Source organism: Jaculus jaculus, chromosome 1 (assembly GCF_020740685.1).
Source record: "Jaculus jaculus isolate mJacJac1 chromosome 1, mJacJac1.mat.Y.cur, whole genome shotgun sequence".
NCBI lineage: Eukaryota > Metazoa > Chordata > Mammalia > Rodentia > Dipodidae > Jaculus > Jaculus jaculus.
In genome coordinates, this window is record NC_059102.1 from 274,620,192 (window position 1) to 274,644,752 (window position 24,561).

At 40.1% G+C, this 24,561-nt stretch overlaps 1 protein-coding gene across 1 annotated transcript in view; it reads right to left on the reverse strand.

Annotated features, from left to right (window-relative positions):
• Positions 1-3,487: 3,487 nt before the first annotated feature.
• The window catches only part of Phlpp2 (PH domain and leucine rich repeat protein phosphatase 2), a 109,581-nt gene continuing 88,507 nt past the window's right edge, over positions 3,488-24,561 (reverse strand). The window contains exons 12-19 of the mRNA XM_045151569.1: positions 24,087-24,242; positions 20,806-21,006; positions 17,766-17,928; positions 16,986-17,116; positions 16,094-16,204; positions 14,907-15,101; positions 12,425-12,656; positions 3,488-8,592 (exon numbers count right to left, since the gene is read on the reverse strand). Coding sequence (XP_045007504.1) covers positions 7,438-8,592; positions 12,425-12,656; positions 14,907-15,101; positions 16,094-16,204; positions 16,986-17,116; positions 17,766-17,928; positions 20,806-21,006; positions 24,087-24,242 — 2,344 coding nt within the window. The 3' untranslated portion in view covers positions 3,488-7,437. The remainder of the gene's footprint in view (positions 8,593-12,424; positions 12,657-14,906; positions 15,102-16,093; positions 16,205-16,985; positions 17,117-17,765; positions 17,929-20,805; positions 21,007-24,086; positions 24,243-24,561) is intronic.

Sequence of the window (24,561 nt, forward strand, 5' to 3'; positions counted from 1 at the left end):
ATTGAAAATATGAAATTTTCAGGGAAATGGATGGATCTGGAAAGGATTATACTAAATGAGATAACCCAGGCCCAGAATGCCAAATGTCACATATTTGGAATGGCCTAAGTAAAGCCAGGGGAAGAGGTTAAGAGAAGGGTAGGGGGAGGTCAATCAAAATTCAAGATATTCTGAATAAGACATGAAGGCCAACTTTTTAAAAATATTTATTTATTTATTTGAGAGAGAGGCAGGCAGGCAGAGAACGAGAGAGAATGGGCACACCAGGGCTTCCAACCACTGCAAACGAACTCTAGACGCATGCGTCCCCTTGTGCATCTGGCTAATGTGGGTCCTGGGGAATTGAGCCTTGAACCGTGGTCCTTAGGTTTCACAGGCAAGCACTTAACCACTAAGCCATCTCTCCAGCTCGAAGGCCTACTTTTTAAGATGATAGCACATCCAGAAGCCATAGGTTGCTACTAGAAAAATTTCAGTACCAGGGAAGGGATACCGTTCAGTGAATTCTTGGTCAGGGAGTTCCCTGTTCCCTCCAAAACATTACAGTCTATTGCCAAGGCCCTTGGTTTCCCATAAGTAAAAGATCGTAAGACCCTATTGCTGAAGACTTCATATGCCTGGGCAGCAAGGTTCACTGAGAAATCAAGCTGGGGCTGAGCTGAAAACCTTCTCCCTGTAAACCAACTGACTGAAAGCTGGAAAAAGCTGCACTGCATATAGCCCTATGGGAGACAGAAGTCATCAGCGGTGAAAACAGTGGAATACTGAAAGCCTCAAGTTTGGCCAGACAGGCCAAATGACTGAAAGGGTACAACAGTGGCATGTCTGCTCTGGGGGAAACCAACTGCTCTCTAATTTGACTAGAGGCCCACTCTATGGGAAGGAATACATGCCTAGTACTAAAACTTAATCAAAAGCCTATGGCAGGGGATGTCATGAGCCTCAGGGGTATAAAGTATGCTCTTGTCTGGCTAAACGCATATGCTATTCTCACCAAACTGCCCTAAGACCACTACACTTAATATTCATATTCATATATTAATGCTACTCTCATTTCTGCTTAGAAAAGCTTCTCTTTTCAGATAGTGGTGACCACTGGGATGACCCAAAAGGCAACATAGTGCTGAGAAGAAGTGACAGGAGTGTCCAGCACTGAGACATCTCTATCACACCCTCGAAGGCTCAGGGCACATTGCAGAAGAGGTGGCAGAAAGAATGCAAAGGCCAAAGGAAGGGTACCAATCCTTACAATGCAATTGTCCAGATAAAAACTGACCTTGATATCCATGACTCGCAGTTCCTAGCAATACCTTCACAAGACCCTCATAATAGGAAAAGAAGACAATGACATCAAAATAAAAGAGACACTAACAGAGAGAGGGAGGGAATATGATGGAGAGTGGAGGTGTGAAGGGGGAAGTGGAGAAAGGAGTTATCATGATTTGTTGTAAGTATAGATGTTTTTAATAAAAAATTTTTCAAAAGATTTAGGGCTCACATCTCAGAACTCTTCTATTTTTTTTTCTACAATTTTAAACATGTATATATTTTAACCATGTTTACTCCATTATCCTCCTAACCCCTGTTTACTCATACTAAGCATCTTTCTCTCTCTTTTTAAAAAATATTTTATATATTTGCAAGGAGGGAGGGAGGCAGGGAGAGACTGGGAGCACCAGGGCCTCCAGCCACTGTAAATGAACTCTAGATGTATGCACCACTTTGTGCATCTGGCTTTACGTGGGTACTGGGGAATCAAACTCAGGTCATTAGGCTTTGCAGGCACACACCTTAAACACTGAGTCATCTCTCCAATCCTGTTTGTTGTCTTTTACTACTCACAGAGTTAAGAGTTGCTTTCATGAGGATGGGGCAGATTATTTACTGGGGTATGGACAACTTACCAGAGGCTACATCACTGCAGAACAACTCCCTCTCCCATTCATGATGGAGAGCTGACAGGTTTACTCTTATGCAGGAGATCCTGCTTGAGTTCATTAATGAACTGGCATGAAATGTCCAGAAGAAGCATTCTCCCTATTCTCTGCCTTTCCATTCTGTCTGCACCCTCTTCTCTAATGCTCCCTGAACCTTGGTGATATAGAGGTACCATTCAGATCTTAGAACACCAATGTCATTTATTCTCAGCACTTTGACCAGCTATGTATTTCTGCATTAACTTGTAGCTACAACAAAAAGAAACTTTTGTGATTGAGGCTGACAGAAGCACTAATCTGTATATAAGTATAAACTTAAATATTTAGAAGGCAATTTGACAATCTATCCATTTAGCAAAACAATAGTAGTAAGTGTCCCTCTAGGGCCTATGATTTCCATAGGCTTTTGTACCAGGCATGAATTTCTTTCTGTGGAGTGGGCCTCAACCCCAATCAGAAAGTGGTTGGTTATCCCTGTATGTTATGCCACTATTATGCTCATGAGCACACCTTGCCTAAGAGGTCAGTGTTGGAGCACATATGGTCCACAGCTAGGTAAGACTGCTGATATTTTCGCTCCCCCAGAACCAAGCTGAAATTTCCTTAAATATAAACCAAAGAAAATTTTGTTTATTAGGTTAATAATCTTTATAGCTATTTCAGGGGGAAAAAGTGCAATGGTTTGGGTGTGGTCTTAGTATCCTCAAAGGGTCCATTATGACTAAAGCTTTGGTCTACAGAGTGGTGCTCTTGGGAGATGGTAGGACCTCTGGCACATGGGGCTTAGTGGGAGAGGTCCTTAAGAACATGCCCTTGAGTGGTATTTCTCACAGGACTCCTTGGCAGGTCCTACCTGAGGTAGAACTCTTTGAAACCACCACTGCTATCCACCATGCTGTGATGCATCAAGAATGGTGCTGATGTCAGAGCCGTGTCCTTGAACTTTCACAACTATCAGCTAGGAGCTGAAGGCAGAAGGAGATGGTTATAACATCTATCCCCCTTTCAATAACAGGAGTGATTAGGTTGATCTTCCTGGCTAAGCAGGCATCTTTTTCCTCCTCGCAGCTCCATGTTTCTCTCTCCAAAAGCTGCTCTATCCAACAGGGTGATCTTCCCCAATAGTCAAGGGTATACACGTAGCTGCACTCCCCTATTAGAACTTCCAAATAAGGCTTCAAAATTGTGAGCTAAATAAAACTCAGTACCTAAGTGTTGTGTTTGCCGTTTGAATCAGATGTTCCCCAAATACTTATGTATTTTCAATGTTTGGTCCTCAGGATGGGTTTTAGGCATGTCTGAGCTCAGCTGCCCCCTTGCGAAAGCTCAGCACCCTCTCCTCTTTCTGCCAGCTGCTTTGGAAAGTGATGTCCAGCCTCTGCTCTACCATCCTTTCCCTGTCATGCTGAAATTTCTACTTGAGACTGTAAGCCAAAAAACACCCTTTTCCTCCCATCAGCTATTTTTGGTCAGGTGTTTTGTCCCAGCAAGGTAAAGGTACAATAGTCTGCCCAATATTTTGTTATAGTGACACAAAGCTGACTAGTAGAAAAGTGATCAAAATTATTTATTTTTGCTTTAGCTCACAACTTCATATTGTCATAAAATGTATTATGTGTTTTTTATTGTTTTTGCCCCCTAAAGTCAAAAAAGCAGAAAGCCCTAAACATATTTTTAGTAAAGAACCTAATTCTGCATGTTACTGGAAAGTATAGCACCATGCTAAAATAAAGCAGCTATAAAATAACAAGCATTCCATTTTAAAACAAAGGCATGAAAAAGATATTCCGTTTTATTATTTATTGTTGTTATTGGTTTTTTTTTTTTACAAACAATAGATTTGCTGCAACATGCTCTGGCTCATATTATTGAATTAAAAAATTTAACACATTTCAAAAATATCAAAAATACACTATAATGAGTCTTAGGACTACAATACGACAATGATTGCACAAAACCATAAGATATGAGCCCACTGTTTGGATGGTGTCCGTTGGCAACAGTGAGAGAAAACTCTATAGCATCTGGGAGAGGTGTGTGGATTTAGAATACAAGGAGCTTATGCTGATTGGCTGATCACCAAATGAGGGAACAGAGCAGGTTTGACTGTAGCTGGTTTTCTCAGTCTAGGAATTAATTACCCAACCATGGGGCAAAGTCACTAACTGGAGAAAAAGATTAACTTGCCTCTATGATTGGGGTGCCTTAAAGGCTTCCCAAAGGAAAGTGAAAAGTGACATAAGAAAGTTCTACAGTGATGCTGCAGACATCACCAAATGGCTTGGAGACTGATTCTTCAGTAACTGGTACATTTATTGGTAACAGCCAAATGCTCCCTTATGGAGGTCTCTTCACTAATAATTATTGAATAGATAGAGAAGGTGAGCCTGTGGCTTCCAAGTACCTACTTTTGCTGAAGGTCTACACGGAAAGAAGGGCATTGTTTGGGTCAGTAGATCAGCCAAAACTAACTGGCTCCATCTCCTGCAAAATAGCACTCACTACAAACAACTGTAATAGCACCCAGTGATTACCAAACTGCTTCCTTCAGTGCTTCTGTATACCAGGAAAATGAGTTCACTGCCCTATTGCACACATATACTCTACAGTAGCATAATCAAGCCCTCACTTGTCTCAGGAGTGGTTTATTTAATGAACTGATTCTATAGTAGCATTTTAACTTTATGTCTTATCAACATTCAATTGTTCAGATATATATTCAATCCATTTGGATAAAATAAGAATACCTTGTCTGGCAAGCCACATTTTTTCCTTTCCCTGTGGGATTCTTGCACTGCACCCATAACCAGGAGTATTTGGAAAGTCTTTCTCTTTCTCTTTTTCTTTTTTCTTTTGAGATAGGGTCTTATATAGGCCAAACTTGCCTTGAACTCACTATACAGCTGAGGATAACCTTGAATTCCAGATCTTCCCAAGTGCAGGGATTTATAGGTGTGTGCCACTAAACCATCCCACCTAACCTCAGGCAATCTCTATGAAATGGGAGGTACAGGCAGAGACCCAAGAAGGAGACAGAACAGAATCTCTCAGTTAGGGGTCATCTGTACTCTGCCCAACTGGTGAACACACCCCCTTGTTAAAGGTAGGGGAAGAGGAAGGATCACATTCACCTGGAGACAGATAATCAGGCTTTACTGACAACCTACTCAGATAACAAAACATCTGCAAGCTACCTCATAATCAGAAGAGGTATTTATAATTTTGGGAGATGGATTATGGTCTATGTATCCTCTGCATTAATACAGAAGGACATGAAAAACAATTGTAAAAATAATAATCAGTTTGGTTTAGCCTATATAGAGGTTCTCAACACAACCTAATGATTCATGAAAATAACTTTTAACGTACAAAAGTACATTTGGAATTTCATTTCTGTTAACCAAACAGTAAATGTATTTGCTTTTGGCAAGGTCATTTCAGAACTGGGTTTGGAGGTGCTCTAATAAGTAGGGTGGGACACAAATAGAAGACAAGAAAAAGGTTCACAGATACAGGACAGTTTTTCTAAGACTATACTATTAAAGTGGTATTTCTCCAAAATAACTTTGATTTGTAGACAATATCACTATTCTATAACTCTTAAGATTCTGCTGAGTAGGAAGATGTTTTACATCACCCATCAGTATCATCTTGTGTTTGCCTTCGTCTTCATTTTTCAAAATTTTCTCATATAAAAATAAGGTGGTGACACACTATTTACCATCTTTCTAACAGCACCTAAACTTTGTATGATCCACTATGTTCTCCATGTCAAATCAAAGACCTGAGTTCTATCATTTTTCAGTAGCCAAAAGAAGTCAAGTGTTCCTAATAATTTGAGGACTTAAGTTCGCAGCCATTGGAATGATACAGAACCCCTAAACTCGTACCCCACTGACAAGTGCACATGGGCATAGGGCCTCTGAGAAGATGAAGGGACAGCTTGTAGACAGGTCATCTGGTTTTTAAATATTGCTTTGGACAAAAACTTCCTCTCAAAGCATAAAGGAATAAATATAAGCTTTCAACTTTATATTTAACTATTTTTGTCAGACAAAGCAAATGCAAAATTGTTCCAACATTTTCTTTTTAGCTATAAAATGTTCTAATAAATACACATTCCCCATTGAGTAAAATCAAGCAATGGTAAAAATCTGTATGAATATACAGAGATTAATTTTCCTAAGTAAATCTTCTACTAGAAAAAGCAACAGAGATAAGGAAGGCATTTAAATTTGCTAGAGTATGTGGAATGCGCAAAAAAAAAAAAAAAATACAGGTTTTCTGTAAGCTTAGGGATTTCTTAGTTTTTCTCTTTCTGGTCTGGAGCCAAGTACTCTGAAACCATATGAGGTGAACGCGCAGTGTTCAGAAAGGTATGCTGTCATACATTACAGAGTGAGTGTTCAATTCCCTTCAAAAATTCTAGAAAACTCATTCTCTGCTCAGAAAAAAAGGAGCAAGTCTAACCTGTGAGCTCTGATCACGTATCTTTTTCCAGCCAGCCTCCATCTGCTGTAGTCATCTGCTGTAATTCAAGGTGACTGAAAACACCAAGAGTGCCAGCCTTGGCCCTGTCAAGAGGCTGACTACCATCTCTACCACATGTTAGGGAAAGAGGCCAATCCCCAAGTATCAGTTTTGTGCTCTCCTGCGGTCACCACTTCTAGCAGGGACCAATTTGTTCTGATTTAGTTGTAGTGTTAGTTCTCACTCCTTCCCCACCTCTGTCCCCAGAAATTTCTTCTGCCCTATCTACACCCCAAGTTTCTCAGTAGCTTTCATAGTCTAACACCAACAGCTCTATTAATTACCAGGGCCCTTCCAAGTACCCTTAGGGAAGATGCCAACATCCAATTACCTCTACATATGGACGAAGGAGTAGGGCTGCCTCTAAGAAGATTGGCTCGAGTGCAGATTCAAAATTAAAAAGTTCACAGTCAATGAAAAGTGCTCTCATTACATTACATACATAAATTACCTGTTTGGTTCTATATCTCCAATAAACATCATTTTGATAGGCTGTATTCTCGTAGAGAAGAAGGAAAAGCCATGTGACTAGTCATATCACACCCCACTAGTTAGTCTGAGAGAGGTGATTTCTGTCACAGAGCTCCATCAGCAGCAATTAGTAAAGGAAATCAACCTTCAGTTATTTCCTCCACAGACATAGTCCCTTTCCTGCCCAGGCAGGCAAATTCTCAAATGGTCCTAGGAGAGAAAGGGTTAATGGCAGGTGGCAGGACTGATACAGAACACCTGCTTTCTTCCCAGTAACTGGGAATTCCAATGCAGGTTCAATGCAAAACTTAACACTGATGGTAGTACTAGCTCATCCAGAGCCAGACCCTGATAGTACTCACCTTTTTTTTTTTTTTTTTTTGGCTCAAAATGCTACCCCACACATCTATGTTTAGAATCGTTGGGGCAAAGTGCCCCAGAAGGTCCCTTCCCCAATACCACATAGCCCTCCCTCATGCTGTGCCCACTTGAAGCTGAATTACAGTGCTGTGTCAAACTCCTCTGGGGGCTCAGTCCGATCCTCTTCGCTGGGCTCGGGCTCAGGCCTGCTCTCTTGGTGCTGTTTCATTTGCTCCTTCACTTCTTCTTCCAGGTCACGAGGTACAACAAACTGATCCTCGGGTTCCAGCTGAGTGGGGGCTGCAAAATAGCCAGTTTTCCTCTTAGGTGCTTCTGTGGCCACTTCAATGAGGTTCAGGCTGTCCTCTAGGGGCACAATGGAGCCATTGGAGAGTTTCTTTCCATACAGACAGGAAGTGGAGGGAGACTTCTGTAACTCCATCTTGTCCTTGCTAACTGGTAGAAGTATTCCACTATTCACACTGTTCTGTCTTCGAATCCCCAAAACCAACCCTTTGACATGTTCCTCAAGACATGGGGTGGAAGAATTCCCTGCATGTGCAAGGGAGCTCTCCAGGTCTCTCCCTCGGCAGCAGTGGATGTCTACCTCTACTTCTACTTTGCTGCCGTTGGTCATGACCCCCTCCACGGGCTGCTCATCATCACTATCCAGACCATTGTCCGACTGATTGCTGGAGAAGGTCGCACAGGAAGGCTGGCGCTGGAAAATCCCCGAAGTGGGTGTTGGGTGGAGGCTACAGCGCCTGTCTGGCCTTGGAAGCAAGCCAGCCTCCAGGCCCACAGTGTTATGTTCATCAGAAGCAGTGGAGCCCACTTCACTGCTTACCTCAGAGGTAGACATCTCACTGCTAAACTCTGAGGCAATCCCACTGCTAGAGGAAGGAGTGGTCGGCTTGGGGGCATCCTTGATGGTAGCAGTTGAAACAAATCCCACAGGGCCTGGGAGGGTAAGACCATTCATTTCACAAGTACAACCCTCCTCACCAATGTTCAAATAAACCACCATTGCCCCTACATTGTCCTGGCAACCATAGCTCTGTGCTAATGTGCACAGCTTCTTAGCAGCTGCTAATGGATCTTGTACATGACGCACTGCATTGACAGCTTCTGTATATGACAAGTGTTCCCACAATGCTTTGTTTCCCAGAATCAGCAATTCATCTTGAATGGTAAGTGAAGTGGAAGATATGTGGGGCTTGGGGAGAATCCAAGGGTAGAGGTATGTACAGCCCAGCATCCTGGTACAACAGGTGACCCCATTCACTTTGTTGTCCTAGAGAAGAGCAAAACACAAATTTTGAGGGGTAAAAAATGGAGGGCAACTTGTTATCTTCCTACATCACAATGTTTGAAGATCTATAATAAAAAAGAATTTATGCTGGGCGCGGTGGCACACACTTTCAATCCCAGCACTTGGGAGGCAGAGGTAGGAGGACTGCCATGAGTTCAAGGTCACCCTGAGACTACATAATGAATTCCAGGTCAGCCTGAGCTACAGTGAGACCCTACCTCAAAAAACGTGTGTGTGTGTGTGTACATACATACATACATACATACACACACACACACACACACACACACAGAGAAAGAGAGACAGAATTTGTTATATGATTTTTCCTAGGATAAGTATAAATATCAATGTAGAGAATTTTATTTATTTTCAGTTTTGTGTGCAGAGGTGCACATGTGTTGCAAATACATGGGGAGACCAGAGACAAACTCACATGTTATCCTTAGGGATGTTATCTACCTCTTTTTGAGACAAGGTCTTTCAGTGGGCTTGGAGCTCACCTATTAGGTTAGTCTAGCTGGCCAGTGAGCCCCAGGGACCCTCCTACCCTACCTTCCCAGCACAGAGATTATAGGCATTCATGCACCATAGCACCTAGCATTTTATGTGTTTTCTGGGATCAAAATTGTGTCCTCATGCTTGTATTTTTACCTACTAGGATATTTCCTCAGTCCCAATATAGAGAATTTTTAATTTTTTATGTATTTACTTGCAAGCAGAGAGAAAATGGGCATGCAGAGAGGAGAGAGAGAAAATGGGTGTGCCAGGGTCTTCAGCCACTGTAAATAAATTCCAGAAGCCATGTGCCACTGTACATCTGGCTTTACATGGGTACTGGGGAATAGAACTCAGGCTAAGATTTTGCAGGTAAGTGCCCTAACCGCTGAGCCATCTCTCCAAGCCCCTAATGTAGAAAATTTAAAAACAACCAAATACCACGTGGTTATTACACCAAACAGATGACAGAACTAGGTTCAATCCAATTAAAACTGATTAATATGCAGGGCCACCTCAAAAGATGTTGACTCTAACAAAAAGGGCAGACCTCAACATTCCCTTAAGTAGAGAAACATGTTTACAAAAACAAAACAGTAAGCAGAGCTGTCATTAATTCTCAAACACTAGTACTTTTTAGAGAGGCCAAAACTCATAGATGGGTCCCTGAAAATGATTCCTCTGTTGACACACCTTGGCAAAAATACTTTATGGTATAGGAAAACTCAAAATTCATTTTTATATCCTCTTCCACCATCAACACAGATTTAATTCCTTAAAATCAGAGACCTGTGGGGACCTGATTCCTCAAAATTGGTTTTGTTAGTTGAGGGAGGGGAAGGTAATGTGGGCTTTGCAGTGACCACCCTGATGTGGTGCCTCAGAAGAATAGAGGGTCCTTTTCTAAAAGACTGAGGATCTTCACTGATAAATCTGCCATTTTCATTCCATTTCCTGAAAGTCAGGGATGGCTTGTGAAAAGTTGATAAACATGCTTAATGTAAACCCTAAAAGAGAAAAGATTTCTCACTTAAGGACAAAAGATTTTTCTACAGATAAGACAAAATCCTGGTAGCTGAAGCACTCAATAATCGCATTGAGCCTGGAAAGGGAGTGTTGGAGACCTGCAGCGCCTGCTCTGTGGGGACGGTAAGAAGGAGCAGCCGATCAGATCAGGACTGGAGGACTGACCTGGTTGCAGGTTACAGATAGTCATATATACTAGACACTTCTTTTTGTTTGTTTGTTTTGCTTTTTTTTTGGTTTTGTTTTTTGAGGTAGGGTCTCACTCTGGCTCAGGCTGACCTGGAATTCACTATGTATTCTCAGGATGGCCTGGAACTCACGGTGATCCTCTTATCTCTGTCTCCCTAGTGGTGGGATTAAAGGCGTGTGCCACCACGCCTGGCTTAGACACTTCTTGTGTTGATTTCTCTTCAAGAAAAAAAAAAAGCTCTTAAATCACCAATTAGTTTTACAGTTACAGCTGCTCTTTAACTTAAAATTTGATTTTCATTTATGAAAATGTGTCACAAACTGTAAACTTCATTTTCTTCATCTGTAAAAAGGAAACAAAAGCCATTCTTTCATGTTGGTACTACTAAAACCAAAATTATAAGACACTTAGCAAATAATAGACAAACATCAATGTTTGTGGTTAAAATAAACATAAAAACATTTACTACTTGTTTAGAACCCCTTGGGAAAAATATAAGCATTATCTATAAAAACAAATTGGTCAAATAAAACACTGGCTTTTATCTTCCATTTATTTTGACTGAATGTACTTCTCCTCCTTGTCTGGAAGGTGATTTCCTTTGAAATCTTGGATGTTGTCTTCTCATATATTATATTAAAACAATTTAATAATGAAAAATTTGAATATTTGGTTCAAAAGGCAGATTATCACTCAGCACTACTCATTCTAATACTTTAGAATAAAACCTATGCATAGCTCCCCTGCCCCAAAATAATGTACTGTAATTCCAGATTTGCTATAGTATCAACCACATTATAATGACACACTGGCTGTGTATTTACTCCTTGGGTGGAATCTAAGATGATAGTATACAGCCAAGAAGTGGACCCACACAAATATACACAACAGACTTCTGACAAAGGAGCAAAAGGAATAGAATGGAGGAGGACAGTCTTCTGTTTGCTTATTAAAAAAAAAAAGAGAGAGAGAGAGAGAGAGAGACACTAAAACAATGACACACAAGCAAAAAAAAAAAAAGAACCACCAACAACAGTAAAACAAAACATATCAAGACAAAGAGCTTACACTTTTCACAAGAATTAGCTCAAAATATAGGCAGGAGTGGTGGCGCACACCTTTGGTCCCAGCACTCAAGAGGCTGGGGTAGGAAGATCACTGTAAGTCCAGCCTAGGGCTAAAAAGTGAGTTCCATGTTAGCCTGGGCTAGAGTTAAGTCTCTGCCTCAAAAAAAAAAAAAAAATTAACTCAAATGGACCATAGATCTAAATGCAGAGCCCAAAGCTACATAGCTTTTAGCACGTAACAGACACAAAAATGAGTGACCTTGGGTTTGGCAATGAGTTTTTAAATTTAGCACCATGAGAAGAAAAAGACTGACAAGCATATAATTTCATTACAATCAAAATTCTCTAAAGACAGTGTTAGGAGAATGTAAAGGTATGCACTGAACTATGAAAAAAATATTAGCAAGACATGTATCTAATAAATGATATTTCTAAAATATGCAAACCACTCTCTTAAAGCTCCAAGAAAAAAAGGAATCTGATTTAAAAGGGACATGCAAGAGATCTAAATAGAATTATACTTTGCAGTAAACAAAGTTCACATATAACTACTAATTTCTCTTATGAAGCAAAAAGTTACACTAATTTCTAAAAGTAAAGGGGTAGGGAGAGATAAGCGATAAGATAGAAGCTACCTGATGCTTCATTACAAAGAAAAGACCATTACAGTATAATGAGTTACATGCAGAATGGACAGAAAAAAAATAATCTGAGGTTTTGCATCTTAAAATGGGTATGCTAAACTATGGAGCTCTTTCTTCTGTTTGGAGTAACAAACCCTGATGAGCTGGAAACTAAGAGGAAGATAACATTCATTTTATTTGCTAGCTATGCACACACAATCACGAATTATAGATTTTCATTTCTAATTAATTTTGCTTTTGTTCTTTGTTAGTTACTAACTATTCTATATATTTACTTTTAGTATTACTACTAAAAGCATATAAATTGAACATTTATCTAGGAAGGAAGAAAAATGGGTCTTCCCAGCCTTTATACCAAGCAGTCTTTACTAGATTTGGTGAGGGGGACACACCTCTGTTATGATGGCTTTTTGGTCCTTCACTCTCTGAGCTTCCTCTTGGTCCTGTTCCAGGCTGAAGACTTTAGAGAGAGGAACTGGCTTCCCACCTCGGCACAGAACTGCTTGGCATGTGCCAACATTGGCCACAGTCAAGCTAAAACTACTTGTTGGATCGGCAGTGTCAGGGCGGATGTAGCACAGGAGAGCAGAACAGCCCAGCTTCTGGCCGGCCATTCCTAATTTTCTGTATAGAAAGAAAAGAAAATGAAAATATGGCAACTTGTTTGAGAAGAAAAGAAATGGTCCTTCACACTCATCATGAGCCAGGTTCACACTTGTTCACCTGTAGGCAAACTCTTATTATGGGTAGTACGGACAAGAGTTTAGCCTAGAACTTTTAGCTAGTTAAGAGAAGAGATCTTGGCTGGAGAGATGGCTTAGTGATTAAGGCACTTCCTGCAAAGCCGAAGGACTCATGTTTGACTCTTCAGATCCCAGACATACAAGGTAACTCAAGTGCAAGGTCGCACATGCTCACAAGGTAGCATATGCGTCTAGAGTTTGATTGCAGTGGCTGGAGTCCCTGGCATGCCAATTCTCTCTCTCTCTCTCATTTAAAAAAAAAAAATATAGCCAGGCGTGGTGGCGCATGCCTTTAATCCCAGCACTTGGAGGCAGAAGTAGGAGGATCTCCATGAGTTTGAGGCCACCCTGAGACTATATAGTGAATTCCAGGTCAACCTGGACTAGAGTGAGACCATACCTCGAAAAAAAAAAAGAAAAAAAGAAAAGAGATCTTAAGGCAGTGTGTGAATAGTTCAAGGCCATTTTTCTTCATGGCTTCTGTGTGTGATTAGACTTTGTAATTCAGGGGTTTCTTTAGCATATTAGAATCAACCAGAATCCTGATCATTGTTAAAAGACTGCCGGAGCTGGATGTGGTGGTGCATGCCTTTAATCCCAGCTATTGGGAGGCAGAGGTAGGAGAATCACCATGAGTTTGAGGCCACCCTGAGACTACATAGTGAGTTCCAGGTCAACCTGGACTAGAGTGAAACCCTACCTCAAAAAAAGACTGCCGGGCTCTGGCCCAAGAGCTTCTGATTCTGTGCATAAGGGGTTGGCTCATGACTCTACATTCTAACATGTGTCTAGTAACCCTGGAAAAATGCTGAGATGCAGCCAGGTAGTAAATTCCTTGGGGGAAGGACCATGACTCTCCTTGTATTTTCTCTGCACACATGGCAACTATCTGTCTGCACTTGGAGACAATGCTCCACATCCAAAAGAATGTAGTCCAACTCCAGCTTTGCATTTACTTGCAATAAAACCACAGCAAATTATTTCTCTAATACATTTCTCCAGTACATTACCTACTTGTTTGGCTCATTTTGAAAGAGGACGAAAACTGTGTGGCACGGTATCTGGCTCTTAGAGAAGCTTCACAAACTAAGTTCCCTTTCCCCAAACCTTTATTTTGTCATCTCCAGTTCAACTCTACTGATGAATGGATTTCCCAACATATTGCTTTGTTTTATGACAGATACAATCAGCTGCAGCTCTTTGTAGGATGCTCCACCTCAGCCTTACTATTCCAATTTTCCACCTCTCCATACCTCACACCTACCTGATATGGAAGATGCTCCTCTAGCTACTAAGATATTTTCAAGTTTAGATATGAAGTTTTTGAAAGTATATACCACCTTCATCCCATAAATGAACCAACACATAACCTTTAGCATAAACTTTTTTTTTTTTTTTTTTTTTTTGGCTTTTCAATGTAGGGTCTCACTCTAGCCCAGGCTGACCTGGAATTCACTATGTAGTCTGAGGGTGGCATTGAACTCACGGCAATCCTCCTACCTCTGCCTAAATTCTGGAATTAAAGGCGTGCACCACCATACCTGGCTTTTTTAGCATAAACTTTTTAAAAAATTATTTATTTATTTGCAAGCAGAGAGGGAGGGAGAAGACAGACAGACAGAGAGAGAGAGAGAGAGAGAGAGAGAGAGAGAGAGAATGGGCATGCCAGGGCCTCTGGCCACTGCAAACAAACTCCAGATGCATGTGCCACTCCGTGCATCTGACTTTACATAGGTAGTAGGGAGCTGAATCTGGGTCATTTGTCTTTGCAGGCAAGCATATTAGCCGCTGAGCCATCTCTCTAGCCCTAGCATAAACTTTTTTAAAAAGATCTTTATATATGGCTATAATGTATTTTGAGCATAACTACCTCCCATCACTGTCTCTTGTCCCCATACACCCTTTCTACTGTTTGTCCTTCCTAGATCCTCAGCATCTTTGGGTACAAGACAGAAGGCAGATCACTCCACAAATTCTTTATAGAGAGGCAGTCATTGTGTCCTTCCCTCTTCCACTGGTGATCCTGACAGAATGATGGTGCAGAAGCCACAACCTTCTGATTTGTCCTATGTTAGAGATTTACTTTCCGAAAGTAGAGCAGAGTTAGGGATTATTCCACCCACCTGCTTACCTGTGAGACACCAAGAAGGTGTTGGCCATGAAAACCGTGTCATTCATTGACTGTTGCACCTCTTCCAAAAGCACATCTGCCATGGTACACTGCAGAAGGCGAGGAAGCTCCTCATTTCGGTCCCCATCAAACATGCCATACACAGCTCCTACCCCCTCTGCAAAGTTATCCATAGCTAGGGCAGACACACATAGCCTGAAAGAGGAAGACAAGAAACACAATCAACAAAAAAACTTACTGATAAGATATTATTCTTTGGTAACATTCTTCTAAAGTCTTAAGTGAAGGTGGAGGAGTACAGTGGTCAATCAATCTACACAGGATGTAGTCTCTGGATCAGGTAATTTGGCAACATCAGAAAGCACTGGCATCCTAAGAAAAGGGGGAATTCAGCCATATTCAAGGGAAGAATATAGCAGCTTTGTAATGCTACAAAGGCTGAAAAGAGATGTCTTCTAGTCACAGTAATTAAGTAGTTTTGTCAATGTATTTCAGCCAACAACCACCAAGACACACCAGTGGTTGAAGTTATGTTTATTCTTCTTGCAATAAGAGGAACTGCACATACCATGGAACCTTGGGATGTATAGGGAAGAGGGTGTTGAAAAGAACACAGTATTGCCGGGCGTGGTGGCGCACGCCTTTAATCCCAGCACTCAGGAGGCAGAGGTAGGAGGATCACCGTGAGTTCGAGGCCACCCTGAGACTATTCCAGCTCAGCCTGGGCCAAAGTGAGACCCTACCTCGAAAAACCAAAAAAAAAAAAAAAAAGAAAGAAAGAAAGAAAAGAACACAGTATGGGATATGGGCCTTAACTGGGCCATTTGGGGAATAGTCTAAGGAAGGGGAGAATCATACCAGATTGGGGTTGTCAGAAAGCAAAGTTCTTACATAGCTGGGCTTCTCAATAAATCTTATTCACAGGGAAGGAAGATTAACATGAAGAGGAAGCTTTGAGAGCTGGGGAGTAGAGGGGTGTGTGGGGGGCACACTACACATTGGGGTTTTTTTTTTTTTGTTGTTTGTTTGTTTTACTTTACTTTGCCTTGGACCTTATCTGAGGATGAAGTACAGTGATGTGCCTTTGTGAGAAAGGACATCACCATCTAGCTGTGAGCATCAGGGCAGTCCTCAGATGCTAGGGACTAACTTTTTTCTTTCTCAATCTCCAGGGACTGCATACTTACTTATTTCTCTGCCCTGCCATCTCAGCCAATCCATGGCTCCAGAAGGTGGATGTAATGGTAGAATCTGTGGTTGGCAAAGGTTTCTGATCAATTTTCAGGGTTGTAATATGGCTGTTGGAGGTTAAGAAGGGGAGATTAAACCATATTCTCTTCTATATTTTACAAGAACAATTCCAACAAATGATTTTATAAAATAATCTCTTGACAGACTAAGATACATTTTCCAGAGAGACTGAATGAAAGCATTATGACGAATCTGTGGCTCAAACGTAGGAGAAAGGAAAGGAGTAGGAAAAATAAATAAAAGCCAAATACCATTACAATGAATGTACAACAAAGCCTTCTAAGTTCCAGCCAACTGTGTACTTATTTTAAGTATTGCAATACAATGAAATCTTGGAACACTATATTTGGATTCTCACTTAAATGTCATAATGTGGGCTGGAGAGATGGCTTAGTGGTTAAGGTGTTTGCCTGTGAAGCCTAAGGACCCAGGTTCAATTCCCCAGGACCCATGTAAGCCAGATGCACAAGGTGGAGCATGCATCTGAAGTTTGTTTATAGTGGCTGAAGGCCCTGGAGCGCCCATTCTCTCTCTCTCTATGTATCGATTTGCCTCTTTCTCTCTCTCTAATAAATAAAATAAATATTTTTTAAATGTCATGTGACCTGTGCCACCTAATGTACCTGTATCTGCCATGTAAAATAATTTAATGTATGGCTGGGTGGTAGCCATGTGGCAACTTCAGTATTCAAAACTGAATCAAAGACAAGTCTAGGGATATTATGAATCAATTCATTTATTCTCCCACTAACAGAGATCTCCACAGTTCTAAAACAGATTTACATATGGATGGAACATATATGAGCTCAATTTCAATTTTTTCCTTACCTAAACATATCCAGTGTTTTGTGTTCCAGAACTAGATTTGTATTTCCAGTCAAATCAAGGTCTTGTAAAGTAGCAGGCAGGGCTTCTGGAATTAATATTTCTGTCAAGTCATTGCAACTTAGATCTACAAACTGAGAAGAAATAGAGAAATCAGAAGAAAATACATCATGATTCATTTTCTACTCCTAAATACTCGATCTACTGTATCTTCAAAGCTTCAAAGAGGAACTTAATTTCTTCCCAGGAATTATTTAAGCATACTCAGCTCCTAAGATGATCACAGGAGAAGAGACTAATATCCCTTCATAATCTCTGAAGGAAAGGAGGAACTCAGCTGTACTCATGGGTAATTGTAATGCTAACAAAGCTGAAAAGACAAGATGTTTTCTAGTCATAGTGCTTAAAAACTAGTTTTGTCAATGCTCTGCAGCCAACAATAATCAAGGACCACCTGTAGTTGAAGTAGGAGAATGCACACCATGGGACCCTGGAGTGAAAAGTGAAGAGTGCTGGAAAGAACTAAGTATAGGATCTGGGCTTTGCTTAGGCCATTTCAGGCAAAATGTAAGGAAGGAGAGAACACTATCAGATTGGGGGCTGTCAGAAAGCAGTGGGACTGTCAACAAACCTTACTGATTAGGAAGAAAAATTAGGATGAGGAGAACATATTGATGGGTAGAACAGTCTCATTCACACTCCTTTCATCTTCCTTATAAGAGATATCTCACTCATACTCCTGCTATTCTACCATTAGGTTCTCAGGCAAGTACATAAAGGTACCTGGATGTGAGGCAGCTGCAGTATTTCCGGGAAAATGCTGATATTGTTGGAGTGTGCAACAAGGGTATGTAGTCTTTTGCAGTTTGCTATGGTTGTGGGAATGGTTTTAAGCTTGTTCCCACTTAGATTCAGTTCTTCTAACTGCTCCAATTTATTTAGTTTGCTGAAAAAGAAACACCAAAATATCATACTGCCATCAAAAAAGAGCAGCTGCCAAGCACTTGCTATTTCATAGCAGCCAGAGTCAGGAAAGGGAAACCTTGTCTTCTGCAAAGGACCCCAATGAGAAGGAAATAATCAGATACCAGCCAGGCAATGGCTTCCCAACGTGCCTGAGCCTGCTACTTCTCTGCCTGATCTGCTCGTCAGCATTCGTGTGTTTCAAGGCTGGTACTGCCCTTGCTCTGGGCATGAACATCTTGTCTGATTTATAGGAAGTACTGGCCTAAGGCTGAATGAATAGTGCTAGTTCTTGTTTCATCACCAGCTAGCTAAAAATTACTGGATAAGTAAATATCAATAGACCTTGACTGTTTCAACCATAAAATGAAGAAGTTGTACCAATTCATTACTAAGATTTCTTTCAATTTTAAACTTTTTTGGTATATGATATGTGTGTGTATGTTTATGTGCATGAGTGTGGGTACATACATGCCATGGCACACATGCAGAGGTCAGAAGACAATTTCAGGTCAGTCCTAGCCTTCTACTTTGTTTTGAAGCAGGTTCTCTTATTGCTCCTATCTCACTATAGAGGTGATGGGATTACAGAGGTCTGCCACAGCTTCCAGCTTTTATGTGGGGTCTAGGGATCTGACCTCAGATACTCACACTTACACAGCTTTATCTACGAAGCTACTTCCCCAGACACTACAGTTACCAGCCCATAACAATTCATCTCCACTAAGCACTTGTCAAAAGTTCTAGCTGTACACATGGCACTGCACTTGGGACCACCACGGGTATAGCAGGCTAGTAATGCACTTCACTCTTCTCCACAGCAGAACTTTCTACATGTTAAACAAAATAGATTGTCAGTCCAGCATCCTCATTTGTACTACAAATCACTCTAAATTCTTTTGATTTATTGATTTAAAACATTATAAAAGTAATAGTCATGGGAAACACTTGAAAATAAATCAATAATACTAGTAATCTAAAAGAATTACTATTATGATTTTGTCAAATTTCCTAACAAGATTCTCAAATAAATATCTTACATATTATCATTCTCACAAGATCACAAATCATTTATACTGCTATAAAATTCATACTTTTTAATAAGCTTAGAAAATTTTCATTGGCCAGGCATGGTGGCGCACGCCTCTAATCCCAGCACTTGGGAGGAAAAGGTAGGAGGATCGCCATGTGTTTGAGGCTACCCTGAGACTACATAGTGAATTCCAAGTCAGCCTGAGCCAGAGCCAGACTCTACCTTGAAAAAAAAAAAAATTCTTTGTATTATAAGAAATAACACATGATAAATACATATGTACTTAATAAAGACAAATACAGGGAAAAAACTTAATCCAACTATAGAAGTAAGCTCTGATGACATTTTGGTAGATAGCATTCTGTCTTTAAAGTTAGGTGTGGTGGCATATGCCTGTGACCTCAGCACTTGCTGGGCTAAAACAGGAGGATTGTGAATTTAAGGCCAGTGAGAGTCTGTCTCAAAAAAGAAAAAAAAAAGGTGTTATATTGTCTTATAAGTTAGTTTTTAAGTTTATTTTAAATGTGTTCTCATGTCCAACCCTCATACTTTTCTGGTACACTATTCTTAGCCTATATTCTTTTGAGTTGTAAGCAGAAACATAATACCCACATCTTTTTAAAAATATTTTATTTATTTTTATTTGAGACTGAGAAAAAGGAGGAGGGGGAGAGAGAAAGAATGGGTGTGCCAGGGCCTCCAGCCATTGCAAACAAACTCCAGACTATGTGCCACCTTGTGCATCTGGCTTACATGGGTTCTGGGTATTGAACCTAGGTCCTTCGGCTTTGCAGGCAAATGCCTTTAACCAATATGCCATTTTCTCAACCCCAAATATTATGTAAGTTTATATGACATATAATTTCACTCAAATTATATTAATTGTCATTATATCATGTTCTTAGTGTTTGAAAATGATATTTTTAGAGGACAGCAGGGGAGGGGAACTAATGAGAACAAAGTATACTGACACTTATGAAGATGACATTACGAAGCCCATTACTTTTCTAATCTAAAAAAAAAACTGAAAGAACATATTATTTTTACTGGTAGATTTTAATGATGGATTTTTCCTGGTATTAAAAAAGTTTTAATCAAATGTATTTTGAAAGTTATTTATTTCTCCACTGCTATGGCTTAAAATTTTTGACTGTATAAACTATCTCTCTTATGTCTTTTTACAGATGGAGCCTAGGTAACCATAATCAGCTCTTCCTCCAGATCTAACCCCACTCCCCCAAGCTCTATGCAGTACAGCTAGCAACCTGTGTAATTCTTTAACAGCTTGTATTTGTCACCTGCACAGACAACTGTCTAGTTCCCCAATTTTACTTTATGTTCCTTGAAGACAGAGACTACAACTGTCACACAGCCCTTGTCATACATATATAATTAATAGACTCAATAGCATTTTGTCATAACAGTGATGACAAAAAAAGGGAACTGTATAGTCAGATATTTTAAAATTTATCTCATAAGCTCATACTTTTCTAGATTGAACAATCTCAGATCACTGTTAAATAATTAGAACTAAAAATTAAATATATTCTAAATGTAATTTCTCTGGCTATTAATACTTAACTGAGTATAAGCTATCAAGATGAGATGACCCCATTGAACTAGTGCAATCACAGCATCAGTGTATCAGAAGTGTCATAGATAGCTATACTTGAATGTAGAATTCACTTATATTATTTTCTATTTTTAAGGAAGGAAGGGTCTATTTTGGCTCACAACTGAGGGAACAGTTCATCATGAAGGGGGAGCCATGGCAGCAGAAGCTTATCATGTTATACTCTCAAATGATCACATTTTGCTTTCATTCACCTTGCAGGAAAGGTCTGTAGCTGGTTGCTTGCAAGGTGCAAGATCCGTAGATGTGGGTGCCCAATCAAGACAGGTATGCACTGATCTGTCAGGAGGTTGTTGGTCAGATACAGCAGCTGCAGCACACTCAGACTCTCCTCCCCAGTGCAGGTGGAAGGCAAAGACTCTAGGCTGTTTGCAGATGCATTCAAGTATCTGAGACTGACAAAACACAAGCAGAGCATCATTCCCTTAGTATTCACTACCTTTTTAAGGAGAAACCAACAGGAACTCTCAGCATGGAATGCTGACATTCTAAGCTCCCGAAGTCAAGAATAACCACATACAGGCAGTTTTCTCTGTCTCTATGCAACCCGAAGTTCTTATTTAATGAATGCAAGCCGAGGAAAGAATACAGGTATGGCTATTTTCCCAGACTTCTGTAGTACCTGCATTCACATCCATCTGTGTTTATACTGAAAGGACATTGTTGAGTACTATCTTCACATATATCTGAACTATGAAGATGCACTTCAAAATTTTGTGTCTGGTTTAAATACCTCATTACTTCTTTAGCCAATCCCACAAGCATAATCTTAATAATGGATATATAGGCTATTTGCATCTCCAAACATATGCTATTATAAACACTGAAATAAGTATCCTTGGGATCTTATCCAATTATTTCTCTAGGGTAGAGTCCTAGAAACATAAGCCATGGAATATATATTTTAAGAATTTTTAAAAATATACTGTCTAACTTAGGTCCAGTATAACAATTGTACCTCACTGCCCCTCAGCACTTTGGCTAAGATCAAATGCAAACTGTACTTCCACAAAAGAATCCAACACACATCTCTGTCAGTAATGAGTCTTGCTATTCAATTTAATCTTTAACAATCTAATAAGTAAAACATGATAAGATGTAAAAACTTGTCAAGTAGAGGGCCTAGTGTACATAGAACATTCTCTTAAACTTAAGGTTTTTAAATCTGCATGTTGTGTGATTAGCTTTAATTTTAATTTAATTCTAATTAGCTTTAAATTTTAATTTTTGGCATGAGTATGTAGCATGTGTGATGTGGTGTATATGAATATAGCACATGCACATGTGTGTGCAGATGCAGACACCCCATGAGCACATGAGCAGAGGCCAGGCCTGAGGAGAGTGATAAGTAGCTTCCTCTATCACTCAGATGCCTTATCTACTTGAGATAGTCTCACTGAACCTAGAGCTACTGTTTTTTTCAGTCAGCCAAAAGGTATCTCCACCCCAGCAGAACCAGGGTTAAGGTATGTGTGGCCACATCCAAGTATTTACATGGGTTCTGGGAATTGAACTCAAGTGGTCTCAGGACCTCTCAGGTCTTTATCCTTGAACAGCTATTTCCCCAGCATCCTAATTAGCTTTTAAACTTGTTAAGAATAAGGGTGTCTGTTGGTCTTTGTCCCAAAACTGTTCTAAAGAAAGAAGTAAATAAGTTGAAATTTTTTCTTAGCTAAGTAATTTGATATGGACTCTAAGGCTGAAGGCCAATTATATTCTGACAGTCATTAGTACTAAATACACCACTTTTTTACACCACTTGTTACTTCAAGACTCCATAGAAACTTTCCCAGTAGAAAATTTCCCTCTAATAGCTTTAGACTTCCCAAAGATTTTATTCTGAAGACTATACAACTAAGCATATTACACATTAAAAGATACATAAGCTATATGATGGAGAATGGAATTTCAAAGGGGAAAGTGGGGGGGGGTATTACCATGGGATTTTTTTTTATAATCATGGAAAATGTTAATAAAAATTAAATTTATAAAAAGATACATAAGCTGCAAACCAGAGAACAAAGCATCTGTAGACTTAAATGCTTTTTGTGTATCTCCTGCAGCCCTATATTACATTACTATAGTTTATCTCTATTTTCCCCATTTCTAAATGGAAGACAATATTGCCTTCTTTATATTGTAGAAGAATCTCACTAAAAACTATGGACTAAGAAAAGTACCTGTTTAGCATATATGAGGTCCTGGGTTCAATCCCCAGCACCACGTAAAACTGGGCATGGTAATGCATATCTGTAATTCTCTGCACTGGAGAGGCAGGAGGAGAAATTCATAGTTATCCTCTGCTGCACAGTTCAAATCAAGCCTGGACTACATGAGACCGCAAGGCAACTCAACAAGCAAACCAACCTAGTTTTCTTGGGCTGGGCATATGACTCAGTGGTTATTATGTGCTACTCACTTGCCTAGTATGTCTCTAGAACCACATAGAAACAAAAATGTCTAGTTTTCCTTTAAAGGTGACATGCGCATTAGGTCAACCTATGAGTCTTAAAATAGGAAGACATACTTGTTGTTCTTTTTTTTTTATGTGAGTGAGAGCAAGAGAGAGAGATAATAGGCATGCCAGGACCTCCAGCTACTGCAATCGAACTCCAGATGTTTGTGCCACTTTGTGCGCATGTGCAACCACACAGGCTTGCATCACTTTGTGTGTCTGGCTTACATGGGACCTGAAGAGACGAACATGGTTCCTTAGGCCTTAACTGCTAAGCCACCTCTCCAGGCCATACTTGTTAATACAATGAGATGGCAAACAACACCTTGTGGAAGGATACTGCTTTTAAATACAGTTTTCTAAGTAGGTAACAAAAGAAAGCTCTAGAAATCAAAAGAATATAACTCGAAGATAACTTGATAAAGCTTGAATTTAAATGACTACAGTGGTGTGCCTTTTTTTTTTCCTCAATGCAAAGATGAAAATTCAAGGCAGCTCTACATGGATATACTGTAATGTATGCTCTATACATCACTAACTATATTCATTTTCTGACATGAAAGCCTGAACTTTCCCAACCTATTTGAAGTCAGATACAACACATTTTTAAATATTAGAGTTACTTCAACTTTCAGGGTTACTAACTGTAAAACACTGCTGTATTTCCATTCATAAAAATTACAACTGGGGTGGAGGGATGGCTTAGTGGCTAAGGCGCTAAAAGTTTAAAGACCCAGGTTCAATTCCCAGGACCCATGTAAGCCAGATGCACATGGTGGTTCATGCTTCTGGAGTTTGTTTGCAGCAGCTGAAGGCTCTAGCGCACCCATTCCCTGTCTAACTGCCCACCCCCTGCCATTTTCTCTCAAATATAAATAAGATTAAAAAAAATTACAACCAAGTGTCCACCTACAACTGGAGTGTCCAGTAAACTGTCAACACAGAGATCACTTCAGGGAGAAGTCAGCTTGTTGAGGAATCGATTCCATTCTTCTGAGGAAAACATCCTCCAGTACTCACTTTAAGGCCTTGGAGAAGAGGGTGTCTGGCAGCCTGGAGAGAGCATTATGTTGGACATCCAGTGCCTCCAAGGGAATGTGCTCCACTAACGCTGGAAGGATGTGGATGTGGTTGTGTCCCACCATCAGTTTTCTAAGACTCAAGCTACTCAGAATTCTATGGGGGTAGGGGATAGGGGGCAGCAGCAAAAAGAAACAAAAAAACTGACTTAAATATTTCTTTCCAAGTGTGCCTTAGACTAATTAAAACCAATCAACTAATAGAAACATATTTCTAGACTATATGATCACCAAATGCCTTAGTTCAGAAATAAGACACAACCACACACCACCCCCACCCACCTAGATGTCACTAAGGCCATTATGAGAAAAGGTAAAATCATAAAAACTAGCAGCACAAAGATCTAAACTAAAGCAATTTCTAGGATAAATCCATTTCAATTTTAAGTCTAGACAGAAATGAGGTCTAGATAACA